Here is a 17,975-nt window from a genome sequence, read left to right on the forward strand (position 1 = left end):
CATGTGCCCTCTCAGGCTCAAGCCCAGCTGAAATTTCATGGGCTACTAGGTATCAAAATCTCGTACTAAATTCCAACCAAAGCTTATCTCTGGCTTTAGACCCTGAGCTGCTGCCACAGCCAGAACCACAACATTAGTATCAACAGATTGGTCATAATGTTCTGATGACCATTTCTGACTGCATGGGCCACATGTAATAACATGCGGCTATCAGCTTCCTCATGTGTGCATGGAGAAATTGCTGCAATCTCAGCAAGGGGTCGCTTGCTGAGAACTTATACTACATCATCTGTAACAAGCCATTTAAATACCGGTAGGCTAGTACAACATAGAAAATCATTCAGTGTTGATCTTGTGGCGGCCCGCCACAGATTAGTCAATGTATGGGAAACACTGCATTATAAGGTGTTATGAATGTATGCATAACTCATTATAACAGTGACCTTCACAGAAAGTGCTACCGCTTGTTTTTAAGACAAATTTCACTGGCAACCAATTTTGCTTGTTTTCTTTAATTTGGCTTGTTTTCACTAAAAACAATAGCATTTTTTGATAGTTTTTTTTTTTAAAACTAGATATTTTGATCTTAGTATAATATAAGACTAATATACCATATACCTACACAGCTTCTAGCTGCTAACGTTCGAAGCTACGTTGAAGAACTGCAATCTCTCGGAGCATTAAACTGTCGCTGTCATAAGTCCACCGAGTTGCTGATCTGCAAGATCGCCCATGACTTCAGACGGTTATGCTTCCAGTGATCTCTAGACTGCAGTCTAACTGTTACAAATACTAACGGCCTATGTTAATGTTAAATCCTCCGGGTTGGTCTGAAGACACAGCTGTACGCCATATCATTGCCATTGGACTGAGTTGGACTAAGTTAACACGGACTATTTTTTATTTTAATTTCTTATTTATTTATTTTATTACTTGTTCATTTTTGTTTGTTGTCTGTCTTATATGTCTACCGTTAGGTGTCTCGGGTATGCTGGCGATTACACCGCTCCATGAGGCATCTTTTGTCTTGTGCGTCAATTGTTATTTTGTAAATTTGTTTTTTTTGCCTTGATGTCACACTAAATGTCTAGTGTGTGCTGATTATTATTATTTATTTATTTTTTTTACAGTGTACTCTGTAAAGCGACCTTGGGTGCTTTGAAAGGTGCTATGTAACAAATAAAATGTATTATTATATAATATAGATCTATAAGCAATTTTTACAGTGCATAACTTTATTCATGGCCTTTAATGTTTGGAATGTTTTATATGTCTGGATTTTTTGAGTTAATACCAAAGTCTGGTGAGAATGTCATATATATAGTATCATTGGAAATGTTGACGTTTTCAAAACTTATTTCCCCCAATGTATATCACATCAAACAATTTAACTAATGACTAGCATTTTCCTCCTCACTATAGGTTGCAAGGTTGGAAAAGAACTTCTTTCAGAGTAAGCGTGAACTGGAGAGGATCCAGAATGAGCTGGCTGCTATCCAGAAGGAGTTGGGGGCGCTGGGAGAGAAATATGATGCTGCTATGGGTGAGAAACAACTATTACAGGAGGAGGCTGAAGTGATGGAGAGAAGGCTAATTGCTGCTGACAAGCTTATCTCTGGCCTTGGCTCAGAGAATAAACGGTTAGTGAAAGAGCTTCATAATAATATATTCATCCAGTGGGGTACTACTTAGACTTGCATATTTGTTTTTCTTTCTGCCAGCCTTTACATTGCTGTAGACCCAGACATTAGTGGTGTATCAGCAGCAAAGTGATACAATGATCTAATCGTACCAACACCACTCCATTCCATTTAGTTTTTTGTTATGTCATGGGTTGCCTGTGCACATGCATATCTCATGTTTTTTTTTTTTTTCAATATAATGCTCCACCCATATTAGTAAATGTAATACATTTTGCTCTAACTAGATTGATATATATATTTTATTTGTTTGATTTTAATTTGTTTAATGTCAGATTTTGGACTTCACTGCAAAAACTGCTTATCTAATAAAATCTAACTAAGTGTTATTCATTTTATATCAAGATCAAAAAATCTAGTTGGTATTGTTTTCTGTATAATGACACTTACCTAGCTCAAGTAAGAGTTTGGCTTATTTAAAGACTTCTCATCATGGAAACAAGCAAATATGGCTGCCAGTGCATTGAGCAAATTTGTCTTCATAAGACTCCTTAAAATAAGTTGAACTCTTATTAAATTAAGTCAAAAATTATCTTTCAAGAGAGAGCTAAGTAAGTGTCTTTATACTAAATAAGTTAGATATTTTTGCAGTGTGTACAAAGTAGACAGTAAATAAACCATTTTTATTCATTTTTATTATTATATAAATATATTATATAAACATTTTAATTATATGACTTTGTCAGTATTATTCACGGATTAAAAAAAACAAAACGTAGGATAATCTTCGCGCTTTCAGTCTGTATCATAGTCTACTGTACAGACATATGTAAACTTTAATAGCGTTTAACCTAGATTAGCATACATAGTCTCCTACCAGTCATTATGTTCTGCCATAGCCTAACTTAGGCTACATGTTGTTTCCATTGAGGTCTTTGAAAAGATATAGCTACACCTTGCATTTCCTTTGCTTATTCCATACCAAGATGATACAAAGAAGGGATGAATATATGTGAACTTTATTTATTTATCAAGTAAGAAGACATGGTGCAACTTCTAAGTATCATATCAGTATCTCACACATTCACCTCCAGTCACTTTTACCGCTGTTTCCTCCGAAGGGGGGCGTGGTTGCCCTAACAGACAGCAAAGAATATTTGCAACAGGCAAGTAAATGGTTGTTGTCATTGTTCTGTAGGCATCCACATGAACGCGCATTGCTAAGATTGGGTGTAGTTAAGCCTATAGGCATAAGTTCAGTTGGTGCAACCGACATAAGACCAGTCTTTAGAATTGAACTTAACAAAGATCAACTTAGCAGTTTGGTCCAGGCATAGCAAAGACCAGTTGGTGCAACCGGCCCCAGGATGTATCAAATTATGATTAAATTATGTTTCTTAATCAGTCATGGGTGTGTTTTGGACGCAACATCCTTTAAACAAATGAGAATGACATCTGTCATTCCCTTCAACAGCTAGCAGTGCAACTTCAAACAGCACATCAGTATTTTGATAGTCAGCGGTGCATTTGAAGGAATCTGCTTGCAAGTGGTATTCCACTAAACCAAGCTTAACTAAAACCTGTTTGTGACTAGCAGAGTATAGGCTACACGTGTCTACACTCGTCTATTAAACTCATAGGCAAAGTGAAACTAACTTCACCATGGTGTCATAGTCAACGACAAAACAGTTACACACAGTTAATTACTTTCACTATTGACTGACAAGGGACTACCATCGAAAACATGAAAAAAGCAACACTTACCCCTAATACTGTTCCAATGACTGAATAAAAGACCTAAGGATATTTATCCTGCAGAGGAGTTGCTGCTTACATCTTGTGACAGTGTGTCTTCAGCTGTGCTTCATATGCAGCTTTTGCTATAGACCAGGTTTTTTTGGTCAGTGGTGTAATGCTTTTTAGATGGTGTAAGATAGCGATTTTTAGATCATGCGCCAGACCACAACTTATGTCGTCAATTTTTATTAAAGGGCAAGGCTTAATAAAAGTTTGAGTGTAAAGGCCCGTACACACCAGATACGATACGAAATAACGGTGCGAAAATGCAAAATTTTTACACTCAAAGTGTACACACCGAGTCCAATGCGATTATTTTAATATTTCACATTTTATTTCGCGCTCACGCCACGCAGGTTCACACAGCGACTGTCAGGGTTGTGCAGGAGGACCCAAGTGCAAGACTCAACCAGGCAGACTTACAGACAAAACAGAATTTATTTTAAACACGAACTTTACATTTAAAGAATTTCTTACTTGCATACAGGACTTTGACTAGACAAACAGAGAGACGATCCGACAGGGAACAGAGAAACAGGAGGGTAGAAATACACATACCAGGCATACTTGGGCAGGGAACAAACAGACAAAGACTGGACTGACTCGGGCAGGACGACAGACTCAGACACGACAGACTCAGACACAGGGGCAGGGGAAGGGACAGGAACAAAGACAGTGACAGGAACAGTGACTGGACTGGTGACTGAGACACAGACAGAGACGGGCACGGTGATGGGAACAGAGACGGGAACAGAGACGGGCACGGTGACTGGAACGGTGACTGGCACAGTGACGGGGATGGTGACTGGCACAAAGACGGTGACAGGGACAGACCACTCAGGAGAGACAGGAACAGAGAAGGGCTCGGGCAGAGGTGGGGCTGGCTCGGGCAGGGGTGGGGCCGGAGAGTCAGAGGGAGGCGGAACCGACTCGGGCAGAGGCGGGGCCGGAGAGTCAGAGGGAGGCGGATCCGGCTCAGGCAGAAGTGGGGCTGGACAGACAGGCAGAGGCTGGGCTGCCGGCGCAGCGTCGGGAGACTCGGCTGCAGGCGTGGCGTCGGGCGACTGGGCTGCAGGCATGGCGTCGGGAGACCCGGCTGCAGGCACAGGAGCGGACTCGGCTGCAGGCACAGGAGCGGACTCGGCTGCAGGCACAGGAGCGGACTCGGCTGCGGGCACATGAGCGGGCGCCTCTGGGCTGGGCACTGGAGGCATGGTGTCGGATGTCCTCCTGGAGGGAGCCTGAGGGACCTGGATGAGTTCTGGGGGGAACTGGAACTCCTGAGGCTGGGGTTCTGGACCTGAAGCAGCCGGCTGAAGGCGCAGCACGCCCACCCTAAGCCCCTGGAAATGGGCTGGAGGGGCAGGGTCAGGCGGGAGACTAGCAGCCTCAAAAACTGGATTACTGGAGGGAACAAGGAGGGACTGAAGTCTCTTACCCAGACCTGAGAGCTGGTCGGCCAGGGTAGCCATTCCTGGAACCTTCTGTAGCCAAGGCCTTGAGGAAATAGTCCTTTCCATCAAAGAACAAATGGCATGCCGGCGCTCCAGGTCAGTGGACTTCACTAGCTCTGAGTTGAGCCTGCTGAGGGTGTACTCCACTTGATTTAGCTCCTCCATTGGGAAATCCAAGTCTGCTGGGTCCATTTGTGGTCGGATCGTACTGTCAGGGTTGTGCAGGAGGACCCAAGTGCAAGACTCAACCAGGCAGACTTACAGACAAAACAGAATTTATTTTAAACACAAACTTTACATTTAAAGAATGTCTTACTTACATACAGGACTTTGACTAGACAAACAGAGAGACGATCCGACAGGGAACAGAAACAGGAGGGTAGAAATACACATACCAATTAACAGAAAGACATAGGACTGGACGAAACCAACGAGACAATAACAGGGAACAGGTGAGGAGGCAGAAATGGAGGGAAAACAAACAAGACAGGAAGCACAGACCTAATAATGAGATGGGGCGGAGACAAAGACAGGTGACAGGCAGGGAACACAAAGCACATGGGGAACAGGCAAAAACCAACACAGGACAATACACGAAATGGCCACCAGGGTGGCACAAACCCAACGGTCCGGGCCAGATCCTGACAGTGACTTTCAGTAAGCAGGGATACCTCATAAAATCATCAAGATGGAACTGTGCATTGGCTTGAAAGGTGTTGGTGAAATGAAAGCTTACGGCCATCCTTCCCATCCCTTGTCTATTCTACTTGTGCTATTTTGATAATTGTGCAGTCGAACCACTGACGGAACACATAGGAGTTGCTAAGGACTGGAGGGGATACAGAGACAGCCTGTAGAAATGAGCATGGGATAAAATCGTTAAATTTGGTTTGGATAAAATGGTTAAAATTGATCAGCTTGTATGGTGATGATCAACACACAGCAAAAACTAGGCTAATAATGATATCCTACCAGTTATTAGCTTACCTTTATAAGATCCACAGGTAGTTTTTCACATTGGGCTACTTCAGTTATGAAGCATAAAGCAACGTTAATGCACCAGGAAACGTGAGGCAAAATTACGATGGTGGTAACCCTGGACATAATGCTGTTGTCAGCAGCATAGCCTATGTAAAGATATGATAGGCTATATTATCATGATCTGCATCCAAATATGGGTTCAGATGCCTAATCAATGGCCTATTCTAAAACCTTCCATTTCCATGAATGGATGTCATATTTTTTCATGCAAATTTGTGCAGTGAGAAGCTCTCTGTTCACTGCTGTAGTGAGATTTCATTCTTTTTGGTTGAGTGTGAAATGGGACGATGGTAAGAAGTGGGGAAAGTTGTCTGTAAGGAGTTCGCACTCTTGAAAATCTGAGAAAGTCTGCTGTAACGTAAACGTCTTTGTAACTTTGGCATATAGGCCTATTAACGAGACTAGGCTAGTCATTGTGGGCAGCAGGATCACCCATTCTATCAGCTTTTTCTGCTCATTGTTCTATTGTGACATCAATGGAACCCTGCAAAATCATTATTTGATTTCGCATGAAATTTCGCATGAAACAAGACTGAAGTCCAAATAAAAGAAAATGTTGCTGCACTTTAAAAATGGGTGTGGCGTGATGGGCTACTCTGCCCGTGCAGCTACTCAAGATGAACTCTAGCCCTTACCTCAGCCATGGTCTTCATGTCAATTTGTCACAGTAATTGTGTCACAGTATCTTACTTGAGGTCTAGGATGTCGATCACCTTGCGTTATTTAAAATACTCAATGAAGCAAACTCAGATTCAGTCGCATGTGTATTGCTATTTGATTTTGATATTTTTTGACTCCCAAAATGGCGGCGTTAATATCTCTATTCTGGTTGTTATGGGAACAATAATGAGTAGTGACGTAGGTCAGAAACCTAAATAGTAGTATGTAAAACCTGACAAAACGGAGCCTATAGGGCTTTGTGGTGCAGTGGTTAGCAATGTAGCTTACAACATGAAAGATGCAAGTTCAATTTCCAAGCATTGCAGGATTTACCCAAGTTTAGCATCTCAATTCTCAAAACACATTTGAGCCTGCTGTTGCCTGCTGTTGTGCCTCATAAATGCAATGTTCAGAAACTACTTGAACCCCGTTCATTGCGGGTTGCAGCTTTATGTATTATTGTTACTGTTTGTTGCAGAGTTCTCAAGATTATCTATTTTTTTCTGTTTCTATGAGCAGCTGGACAGATGACCTAGAAGAACTTAAGATCCGGCGGATTCGTCTTCTGGGTGATTGCTTGATATGTGCAGCCTTCTTGAGTTATGAGGGAGCCTTCAGCTGGGTCTTCCGGAATGAGATGGTGAATGATGTGTGGCAAAAGGATGTACTAGAGAGAAAAATTCCTCTCAGTCAGCCCTTCAAAATTGAGAGTCTACTCACAGACGAAGTGGAGATCAGTAGGTGTGTTTGCATTTTTAATCATCATCATCACTTACCAACAAAGACTGTTTATTTGGTATTTCCATGTGTCAGAATCAGCTTTATGGGCCAGGTTTGCGTAAACCAGTGGTTCCCAAACTTTTAACAGGTATGTACCCCCTGAGACATTATAGATCTTTCGGAGTACCCCCAACACCACCAAAAGTTTTTTTTTTAATGAATATTTATTTTTTATCAATTTTGTTGAGAATAGTGACTAGAATCATATGATAAACATAATAAGATATAAAACATATGATATAAATCTCATCAAAAGTCAACTTATGATACAAATGTGCTGCATATAATTAAGCTATTTTAAACAGATCTGCGCCTAATCTCACACACAATACAACACATATCCAACATCTCATTAAAGCTATTGTTAACTTTTCACATATATAATACTGGAGTAGGCCTATTGCTTTTCACATATGATAACATTGTTTTCTTAACTTCTCTATAAAATAATAATAAAAAGAGAACACATTAGCAATAGTTAAACTAAATTGTTTTGTAGTAAACCACACAAAATATGCCTACAGTACCAACTCTCCACTCACGTCACCAGTTTAATCAATGTGAGGGATGTGCCTGGATGTTCTTACATAATGCAGCGATGTTAGGCCGAATTGGCGACAGTTTCAATCTTAGATCATTTTCCACTAACAGTCTGTACCTATACTTGGTCTTAAGGCAGACCAGAGCTGAGAATCCAGTCTCACATAAATACGTTGTCGCAAATGGCATCAACGTCTTAATCGCTCGGTTTGCCAGGTCCGGATACTCTGCCCGCAAACTTATCCAGAAATCTGTCAGTGTCTTCTGACCGAACTCCATTCTGACTGACCCGTTCGTGGATATTTCAATGAGGCTCTCTCTCTCGAGCATAGGAAGCTGGCATGTGTTGGGTGACGAAAAAGGATTACGAATCCATGTGTCGTGGCCGTCTGTTTCGGGGAAGTATTTGCGTAATTGCGCTGCCAAGTCGCCAAGGTGTTTCCGTATGTCACATCTGACACTGTCGGCAAGCCGTAGTTCGTTTTCACACAGAAAATCCTGCAGTGATGGGAATGTGCCAATGTCGTTGTCTTTGACACAGTCAGACCACAAGTTCAGCTTTTTAATCGTGGCCTCTATCTTGTCTCGCACATTGAATATTGTCACAGAGCGGCCTTGCAGCCCGAGATTGAGCTCATTTAGACAACCAAAGATATCTCCCACATAGGCCAGTCTTGTGAGCCACTCATCGTCATGCAACCTATCTGACAAGCGAAAAGGATTGTCGATGAAAAACAGTTTCAGCTCGTCTTTCAGTTCAAAAAAGCGTGCTAAAACTTTCCCTCTGGACAACCATCGCACTTCAGTGTGGAGCAAAAGTGTCAAATGATCACTGCCCATCTCATTGCATAAGGTGGAAAAAATGCGCGAGTTAGGGGTCTTGATTTGACAAAGTTAACCATCTTTACTGTGTCGTCCAACACCTGTGCCAGGCTGTCTGACATTCCTTTGGCGGCAAGCGCTTCTCTATGTATGCTACAGTGGACCCAAGTGGCATCTGGAGCCACTGCTTGTACACGGGTGACCACTCCGCTGTGCCTCCCCATCATTGCTTTGGCACCATCTGTGCATATACCCACACATTTAGTCCAGGTTATTGCGTGTGATCGTATGAAACTGTCTATGAGTCCAAAAATGTCCTGCCCCGTTGTCCTCGTCGGTAAGGGTTTGCAAAAGAGGATGTCCTCATGGATTGACCCTCCATATATGTACCTGACGTACACCAACAACTGAGCCAGGCCCGCTACATCTGTTGACTCATCAAGCTGTAATGCATAGAATTCACTGGCATACATGCGACATAGTAACTGTCTCAAAACGTCTGCTGACATATCACTGATCCGTCGGGACACGGTATTGTCTGATGAAGGCATATTCTGGAAAGTATGTTTAGCCTTTTCCCCCAACATTTTCTCAGCCATGTCCATAGCAGCAGGGACAATCAGTTCCTCCACAATAGTATGAGGCTTGCCTGCCTTGGCCACTCTGTAACTGACCATGTAAGACGCTTCTACTCCTGCCTTATTTACAGCATCTGGCGCGATCAGACATTTTTTGGTGATAGAAAGCAGTCTCAATTGTCGCTCAAAAAACTCCCGTGGCTTTTTTTTCAAATGGCAATGTTTCGTTTTTCTAAATGTCTTTGTAAGAGTGAAGGCTTCAACGAGTTATTAGACAGAACCTGCGCACATATGACACACTGTGGCTGAGGGAAATTCGCATTGCCTGTGTATGTGAAGCCCAGAGTTATATAATCTTCGTTATATTTTCTTATCTTTGAGTGTGCCTCCCTACCATCGTCTTGTTGTCTCGAGGGAAGAGTCTGTGTCTCCCCGTCTCCATCACTGTCCATGTTGGTTTGGCTAGCATCAGGCCTCTCGTCAGAGTTAGGATTTGCTATGTGACCTGAAAAGCTTGGCCCGACAACAGGTGACTCCTTTGACGTTTCTGTTGTCGTTCTGGGTATGGGCTGAACCCGTTTCAGCCATTTATCCATTGATTGAAATGATTTTTTTTTTTGTCAAATAGACGCAACCGTAGTAGATTTCTGACAGGATTTGTTTTTGTTTTTTGCGCGCGACAAATAATATATATCTATCGTCATAGCAACGTTTATTATGACGCAGAGCTAATCAGCGCTGCAGCAGGCTGCAAAGACCATTATAAAAGCTCTACCTCTCTGTCTCCACCCTTGAATATGTTGTTAATGCGGAGAAAATAAGTTTTATTGTGCAGTGCAAATGCGGAAGGTAAGTTACCAATGTGGGTCAGAGAAAATGACCAACGTTTGACCTTTTTCGCGTACCCCCTGAAATCAGTCCACGTACCCCTGGGGGTACGCGTACCCCAGTTTGACAAACACTGGCGTAAACAAGCAAGAAATTTGACTCCAGTTAAACTTAAACTTGCTCTCAAAGTACAACACTCACTTAACATATAAGAATAAAAACAAACAAACATAAAAAGAGTAAAAAGAATAAAAACAGAACAGTAATAATAGAATGAAGGGCAGTAGAATATGGCTTTGTATGAGAATAAATAAAATTTTCGCAAATAAATAAATAGACACTATGGGTGGTATAGGGTAATGCAATTACCGGGGGTGGGGGGGGGGGTCTGGGGATATCTGCCTCCTTGTTGTCCCTGTCAAGGTTGCCAAGTCGTGGACAGTCAACAGACACACGCAAGATGCAATAGACAGTTGAAAAAGGGTGGGAATAGTGCAATATCAGTATAGACTGAGGTTTAAGATTAAATATAAATATAGTGCAAGACAGTTCAATGCAATGATAATGTATTAAATATAGCTGCAAGCAGCAATGTGGGGGCCAAGCAGTGCGCTATAGCAAGAATGGCGTTGCCATGGCATGAGCAAGCACTCACAGCAAGAAGCCAAATTACACCAATGTCCTTGTGCATTCTCACAATCAGCTACCATGTCCCTCTACCAAGTTTGGACTTCATACACCAAAGTGTTGCTGAGATGTGAGTTCACTTTCTTTATTACAGCACCCCTAGAGGCCAAATGAGACCACTTTCCTTGCATGTCCTCATAATCAGCTAATATGTCCATGTATCAAGTTTGGACTTCATACAATGAAGCGTTGCTGAGATATGAGCCCACTTCCTGTATTACAGCGCCCCCTATAGAGGCCAAATAATGCCAATTTCCTACTGTGTCCTCACAATCAGGTTCCAAGTCCCTGTACCAAGTTTGGACTTCATACATCAAAGATTTCCTGAGATGTGAGCTCAATTTGTCTATTACAGCACCCCTAGAGGCCAAATGATTCCAATTTCCTAGTGCGTCATCATAATCAGGTAACAGGTCCTTATACCAAGTTTGGACTTTGTACACCAAAGCGTTGCTGAGATACAAGCTCATTTCCTGTATTACAGCGCCCCCTATAGAGGCCACATGATGCCAATTTCCTAGTGCGTCCTCACAATCAGATACCAAGTCCCTGTACCAAGTTTGGACTTCATACATTAAAGCATAGCCAAGATGTTAGCCCACTTCCTGTTTGGTGGCTTCATCGCCATATTTGATTGGCTGTCACGAGCAAACAAAAATGAAATTGAAAAATCTGACAAGTATCGTTTGTGCAGCTCGAGCAGAAGATCATCTCCGCCAAGTTCTGTGAAAATCGGATGAAATTTGTGAATGCTGAAACTTTTCGTAGAGTTTGGACTAAATCCAATATGGCGGAGTTCCAATATGGCGGAAAGTGGCGTAATAGAAGTCATTGAACTTAGGTCGGTCCAGGGATTCCAACAGTGCCTGATTTGTGAAAATCGGATGCACCGTTCAATCTTCACATGCGTTAATGCAATCCAGTTTTGACCCATTGGTGGCGCTAGAGTGTTGGGCATAGAGTTCTGTAAATTGGTGAGAGTGATCATGGGACAGTGCTGAATCAGTGTACCAAATTTCATAACTTTAGACCCAGCGGTTCAATTATCGGCCAGATTTTGACCTGTTGGTGGCGCTAGATGGCTGGGTTCAGAGGTCCGTAAATAAGTGTGAGTGGTCAGTGGGGTGTCCCGAAACTTTCTGCCAAAAAATCTGAACTTTTTAGCCAGGCGTTCTATGGGCTGCCATAGACTCCAATGGCAGAAGTGTAATAATAATAGGAAAAGCTAGTAACTCAATGGATGCCTTCGCAGCTTCGCTGTTTGGCCCCCAATAACACTATTGTAACTGTAAGGTTGAAGTACACATGAGGTAGATGAGCAGAACAGTGTTGATTGACTTTGTTCAGTGTAATGGCTTCTACATACTCGCCACTCCCGACCGGTAACGTGGCAATGTGAGCGGCGTAACCATTTATACTTGCACATGGTGGTCGCGACATTAGTTGCAATATTCTCCTGAATTGGCATTGGCCTCAATGGCAGGAATAACTACCCTCTGTGATGATACTTCAGACTTCGGTTGCTACTATTCACAACTACCATCATTACCAAATTGTGTGCAGCTAAATACTGTAGATAGATATATACTTTATTCATCCCGAGGGAAATTGTAGCTAGCTGGCTGGTGCTGAGAGATGAGTTTGTGTAATTTCTTAAGGTGGAAAGAGGTTTTTTTCAGGTCTTAGATATCCTTTGGTTGAAAATACATATCTTTGTTACCTTTTGCTGGATTATTGACATGTCCCTGGGTCCTAGTTCTTTCATCTTACTTCCCTGTGTTACATCTCTCTCTGGTAGCTTCATTAACTTATCCAGCAAACTATTTAAAAATCAGAACTCTCGCTGGTAACCTAGCCAGGTTAATTTCCCTCTCTTCTCCAACTGACTATTCAAACATCATGTTTATTTAAGATGTGGGAAATGCCTGAATGTGGTTGATGTCTGTATAGAGGCCGCATGCTTATGGAGTTACATTTGTTCCACTTTTATGAGCGAGCAATAGCTCAATTTGAGCACAGAAAAATATTTTGAGCGAGCACACAAATTATATTTTGAGGAAAAATGAAACTCGACAAAAAAAACTTGTAGTTGAGCAAACAGGAATCTATGTTTGCCTGTTTGCTAATATCAATATGTGCAACATCAGCCCCCTTTCTTTCAGTTAGGCGTTAGGCGTTGTGGACTTCAGCAGCCAATGAGAATTGGACTTCAGCCCCTGAAATTTCTGATTGGTTGATGAATTGTGGAACAAACGTAACGTTGTCGACAGTTTTGAGCGAGCACACAGACGAAGTTGAGCAAGCGCGACAGAGATCTCCTGAGCTAGCGGAGGAACAGTTTATGTGAGCACGTACAGTGAAACTGAAAGAAAGGGGGCTGATGTTGCACATATTGATATTAGCAAACAGGCAAAGATATTTGTGGAGCACAACATAAATTCCTGTTTGCTCAACTACAAGTTTTTTTGTGCTCGAGTTTCATTTTTCCTCAAAATATCATTTGTGTGCTCGCTCAAAATATTTTTCTGCGCTCAAATTGTGCTATTGCTCGCTCATAAAAGTGGAACAAATGTAACTCCATACATGCTCCCTGATCTTGGCTTCAAGCTCATCCTGCTTGTCGCGCGCATCTGAAAAAAAATCTCCTGTGCACAACCTGCCTGCGCGAGGCTGAAATTTCTCGTGCAACAGAGGAAATGACAGAATTTTGACGTCACATTGTCACGCTACCGGTCGGGAGTGGCGAGTATGTAGTACCCTTAAGGGTGGGGGCTGTTACTGAGTGTTCAACAGAGTGACTGCTTGGGGAAAGAAGCTGTCTTTGTATCAGCTGGTTTTGGCAAACAATGCCCTGTATCGTCTATGAGAGGGAAGGAGGTTGAACAGTTTGTGACCAGGATTTGAGGGGTCTATAGAGATTTTTGCTGCCCTTTTCCTGACCCTGAACCAGTACAGGTCCTGGATAGAGGGAAGGTCAGCTCCAATGATCCTCTCTGTAGCCCTAATTGTCCGTTGCAGTTTGGCCCTGTCCCGTTTGGTGGCAGACCCAAACCAGACAGTGGTGGAGGTGCAGATGCCAGACTGAATGATGGCTGAGTAGAAAGTGGTCAGCAGCTCCTTAGGCAGATTATACTTTCTTAGCTGTCTCAGGAAGTATAACCTTTGCTGGGCCTTTTTCTGGATAGTGTCGATTTGGAGAGACCATTTTAGGTCCTGTGAAATGGTTGATCCCAGGAATCTAAAGGAATCCACATTGGACACTGTGTCGTTCTGAATGGCGAGGGGGGGGGTACTTCTCCTAAAGTCCACGGTCATCTCCACAGTCTTCTTGGAGTTAAGCTCCAGGTGGTTCAGACTGCACCACTGGACCAGCTGTCTGTCTGCCTGTACGCAGACTCATCACCATCCTCGATCAAACCAATGACGGTGGGCCCAGCAAAGGTTATACTTCCTGAGACAGCTAAGAAAGTATAATCTGCCTAAAGAGCTGCTGATCACTGTCGAACTTCAGGAGTTTTACAGATGGACTCTTTGAGGTGCAGTCATTAGTGTAGAGGGAGAAGGGGAAAGGACACACTCCTTTGGGACGCCTGTACTGATGGACCGGGTTTTGGATGAGATGCTCCTCAGTCTGACATGCTGCTGCCTGTCAGTCAGAAAGCTGATGATCCACTGACAGGTAGAGGCAGCACTGAGAACTGGGTGAGCTTCTGATGTAGGAGTTCAGGCATGATGGTGTTGAATGTCCACAAACAGGATTCTGGCATACGTCCCTGGGGAGTTGAGGTAGTGTAGGATGAATTGCAGTCCCATATTGACGGCATCATCCGCCAACCTGTTTGCCCTTTAGGCAAACTGCAGCAGGGGTCCTGTTACAGTATGTCCTTCAGATGGCTCAACACCAGTCTTTCAAAGGATTTCATGACCACAGAAGTCAGGGCAACGGGCCTGTAGTCATTTAATCCTGTGATGGAGGATTTTTTGGGGACTGGGATGATGGTGGAGCGTTTGAAGCAGGAGGGCACTTCACACAGCTCCAGGGACTGGTTAAAGATCTGCATGAAGATTGGCGCCAGCTGTTCAGCACAGACACGCAGACAAGAGAGGGACACACCATCAGGTCCTGGAGCCTTCTTGGTTTTCTGCTTCTGAAAGAGCTGGCACACATCCTTCTCGAAGATTGTTAATGCAGGTGGGGGGAGGGGGTTGGGTGTTGAGGGGATGCCTATTGTGCATGAGGGGTGTGATAATGGGTGCTTTTCAAACCTGCAATAAAAGTCATTCAGGTCATCAGCCAGTCTGGGATTTTCTGCAGGATGATGGTCTCTTTGTGACCTGTTGCAGGCCTTTCCAAACTGTGCCCGGGTCGTTAGCAGAGAGGCAGTCAGAAGCAAAAGGACAATCTCATTTAACATGGGAATCAAACCTACAACATCGGGACAACAAGTCACCTGGTTTAGCCACTATAGCATTGATCAATATGCTAATCTCTGCAGTCTATGAAGATCATAACGCTAGCATATCAAAACGTAAACACTCAAATTAACATAAATAGCAAAAATGAGCACAACAGGGGAGGTCTATTTCTCTTTGATATCATAATTAAGCCAACAACAACATAGCACAATCATTGAGTCACAAGAAACACGACCACTTTATGATTTTTGATTAGGTTCCTGTCCTATCATTTGACACTGACGACATCACTTACCGGAACTACCAAGTAACGACACAAATATGACTGCTCAGGGACAGTAATTTTTGCGATTGAGAATTCAAACTAAGCTTTCTAGAAACACCAAATCCAAGAACTAGGGTTCTAACTACAAAGGTTGCGCCGGAACTTAACCAACTACGCTTTCTAGAAACGCACCCCTGTAGTAACTGTGGTTTCAGGACTTTGGCTTTTGAAGACCTTGATAGGATATTGTTGCTTTGTTTACACCAAATTCATAACCAGGGTTTTACATGAAATAAGACTCATCATAAGTAATATATGAAATAGTTGAATTTGTGTGATGGGATTTCATGTTTGCATTCCTGGAGGGACTGAAAATGACACTATTTATTTTTTTTAGATGGGGCTCAGAGGGCCTACCCCCTGATGAATTGTCAGTGCAGAATGGAATTCTTACTACAAGAGCAAGCCGCTTCCCAATGTGTATCGACCCCCAGCAGCAGGCCCTCAACTGGATTAAGAAGAAAGAGGAGAAGAACAACCTTAAGGCACATATTTCTGACATGTTGACAATTATTTTGTTATTATTGTTATTTGAATTGGACGTACTATAATGTATGATCAAAATCAAGGGCCTCATTACTGAAACTTCCTATCTCAGTGTAGGATGACGTTTAGGATTTTTGGTATTGCAAAAACGTGTTATCTGTAGGGGTGTAATGGTACACAAAAATATTCAGTGCGTACCTCGGTGTTGAAATCACGGTTTGGTTAATTTTCAGTACAATAAGCCTTTAAGTACTGCTAGTCTAACATTCACTGAAAATATTGCTAATACTCAAGACATATAAGCAGGAATAGTATTTTGAAAACGTGTCAAATGTTTTTTGGCATTAATAAACTAAACTGACATATGGTCTTCCACTCAATATGTTTGTGTGGGAACTCGAATTTGAAACATAGTCCGCATGTAAAAAAGCCTACTGTTGATTACTATTTAAGACTGCATTCGGTACACATCTGTATTAGACTTAACACCCTGTACATAAACGGTTCGGTATTAATACATGTACCTTTACACCCCTTAGTATGGTGTCTTGTGTAATCCCGCTGGATTTTCTTGTGAAAATGTTTTTTTGTTGCATATTTTGCTAGTATAGAGTCTAAGGAACAAAATCTTTTTGTCTTCAAATTTTCATGATCCATTTTCACACTTAGATGACGTCATCATTTATATAATGCATAATTGACGAGCCAATGACAGTCCAGCCTCAACTGACTCGGACATCAGCTCGAACAGCTCCATAAGGCAGCGGGGCCTGACAGACTGTGTCCAAGGCTACTCAAGGCCTGTGCTGCTGAACTGGGGGATCCACTGAAGCTTTTGAAGACCTTGCTGTGAGAATCATGTTCTTTGATTTCTCAAGTGCTTTTAACACCATCCAACCCCTCAGACCGGGAGACAAGCTCTTGCAGATGGGTGTGGACGCTCACCTGGTAACATGGATTACAGATTACCTGACCGAGCGACCACAGTTCGTCAGACTGAAGAACTGTCTCTCTGACACTGTGATCAGCAGCACCGGAGCGCCACAGGGAACTGTGCTCTCTCCAGTCCTGTTCACCCTGTACACATCTGACTTCTGCTACAACACCGAGTCATGCCACATGCAGAAGTTTTCTGACGATACTGCAATTGTGCGAGCAGGAGGAAGAGTACTTTGGAGGACTTTGTGCAATGGTGCAAACTCAATCACCTTCAACTCAACACTTCAAAGACCAAGGAGATGGTGGTGGTTTTCCGCAGGTCTAAGCCCACTCTGCTACCAGTCTCCATTGATGGGGTCAATGTGGAGGTGGTAAGCACCTACAAGTATCTGGGTCTCCACCTGGACAATAAACTGGACTGGTCAGCCAACACTGTCCTTATTGCTTAGTTGTGTTTTTTATATTATATACTTTTAATTACTTTTTTCTGCTGTTAGTGAATGTGTGTGGGATGTCTGTATGCTACTGAGACCTTGAATTTCCCCTGGGGATCAATAAAGTATCTATCTATCTATCTATCTATAGGAAACAACAGGGAGGAGGCATAAAATTACAAATTAATGGTTATTTATGTTGTTTATTTCCTCAAAAAAACCAAACGGATAACTATGGTCAAACGTTGTACATGGGGGGCGTGTAATACCGATAGCCGGTACCCCGAGAGGCGAGAAAATGGGGTATATTTCATCAACAGTAGCCTAAGTTATAGTACGTCTCTCCCATTTGCAACAGCTCAATGTACATTTAGGCTACTAAGCCAACAACGTGGGCACAATAACCAGGTTCCCTGTTAAATCCCAAGATGAAAATGCTCATTAACCAATTACTATTCTTACTACATCAAATGTTAACGTAGCCTAACATATCTCAGTATCAATCTTCCACTATCTACCTAGCATTAACATCAGTGGTTTTTGCACGG

The 17,975-nt window shown here is 42.7% G+C and overlaps 1 protein-coding gene across 1 annotated transcript in view; it reads left to right on the forward strand.

The window, feature by feature from the left end:
* dnah10 (dynein axonemal heavy chain 10) overlaps positions 1 to 17,975 on the forward strand; it is a 394,370-nt gene that overhangs the window by 298,299 nt on the left and 78,096 nt on the right. The window contains exons 59-61 of the mRNA XM_076271417.1: positions 1,423 to 1,640; positions 7,112 to 7,333; positions 15,906 to 16,053. Of these exons, the coding sequence (XP_076127532.1) occupies positions 1,423 to 1,640; positions 7,112 to 7,333; positions 15,906 to 16,053 (588 nt within the window). The remainder of the gene's footprint in view (positions 1 to 1,422; positions 1,641 to 7,111; positions 7,334 to 15,905; positions 16,054 to 17,975) is intronic.

Source organism: Alosa pseudoharengus, unplaced genomic scaffold (genome assembly GCF_046254945.1).
Source record: "Alosa pseudoharengus isolate Yale_2024_CS ecotype anadromous, Long Island Sound unplaced genomic scaffold, YU_APseudo_1.1 YU_APseudo_1.1_scf_6, whole genome shotgun sequence".
In the NCBI taxonomy this organism is placed as follows: domain Eukaryota; kingdom Metazoa; phylum Chordata; class Actinopteri; order Clupeiformes; family Clupeidae; genus Alosa; species Alosa pseudoharengus.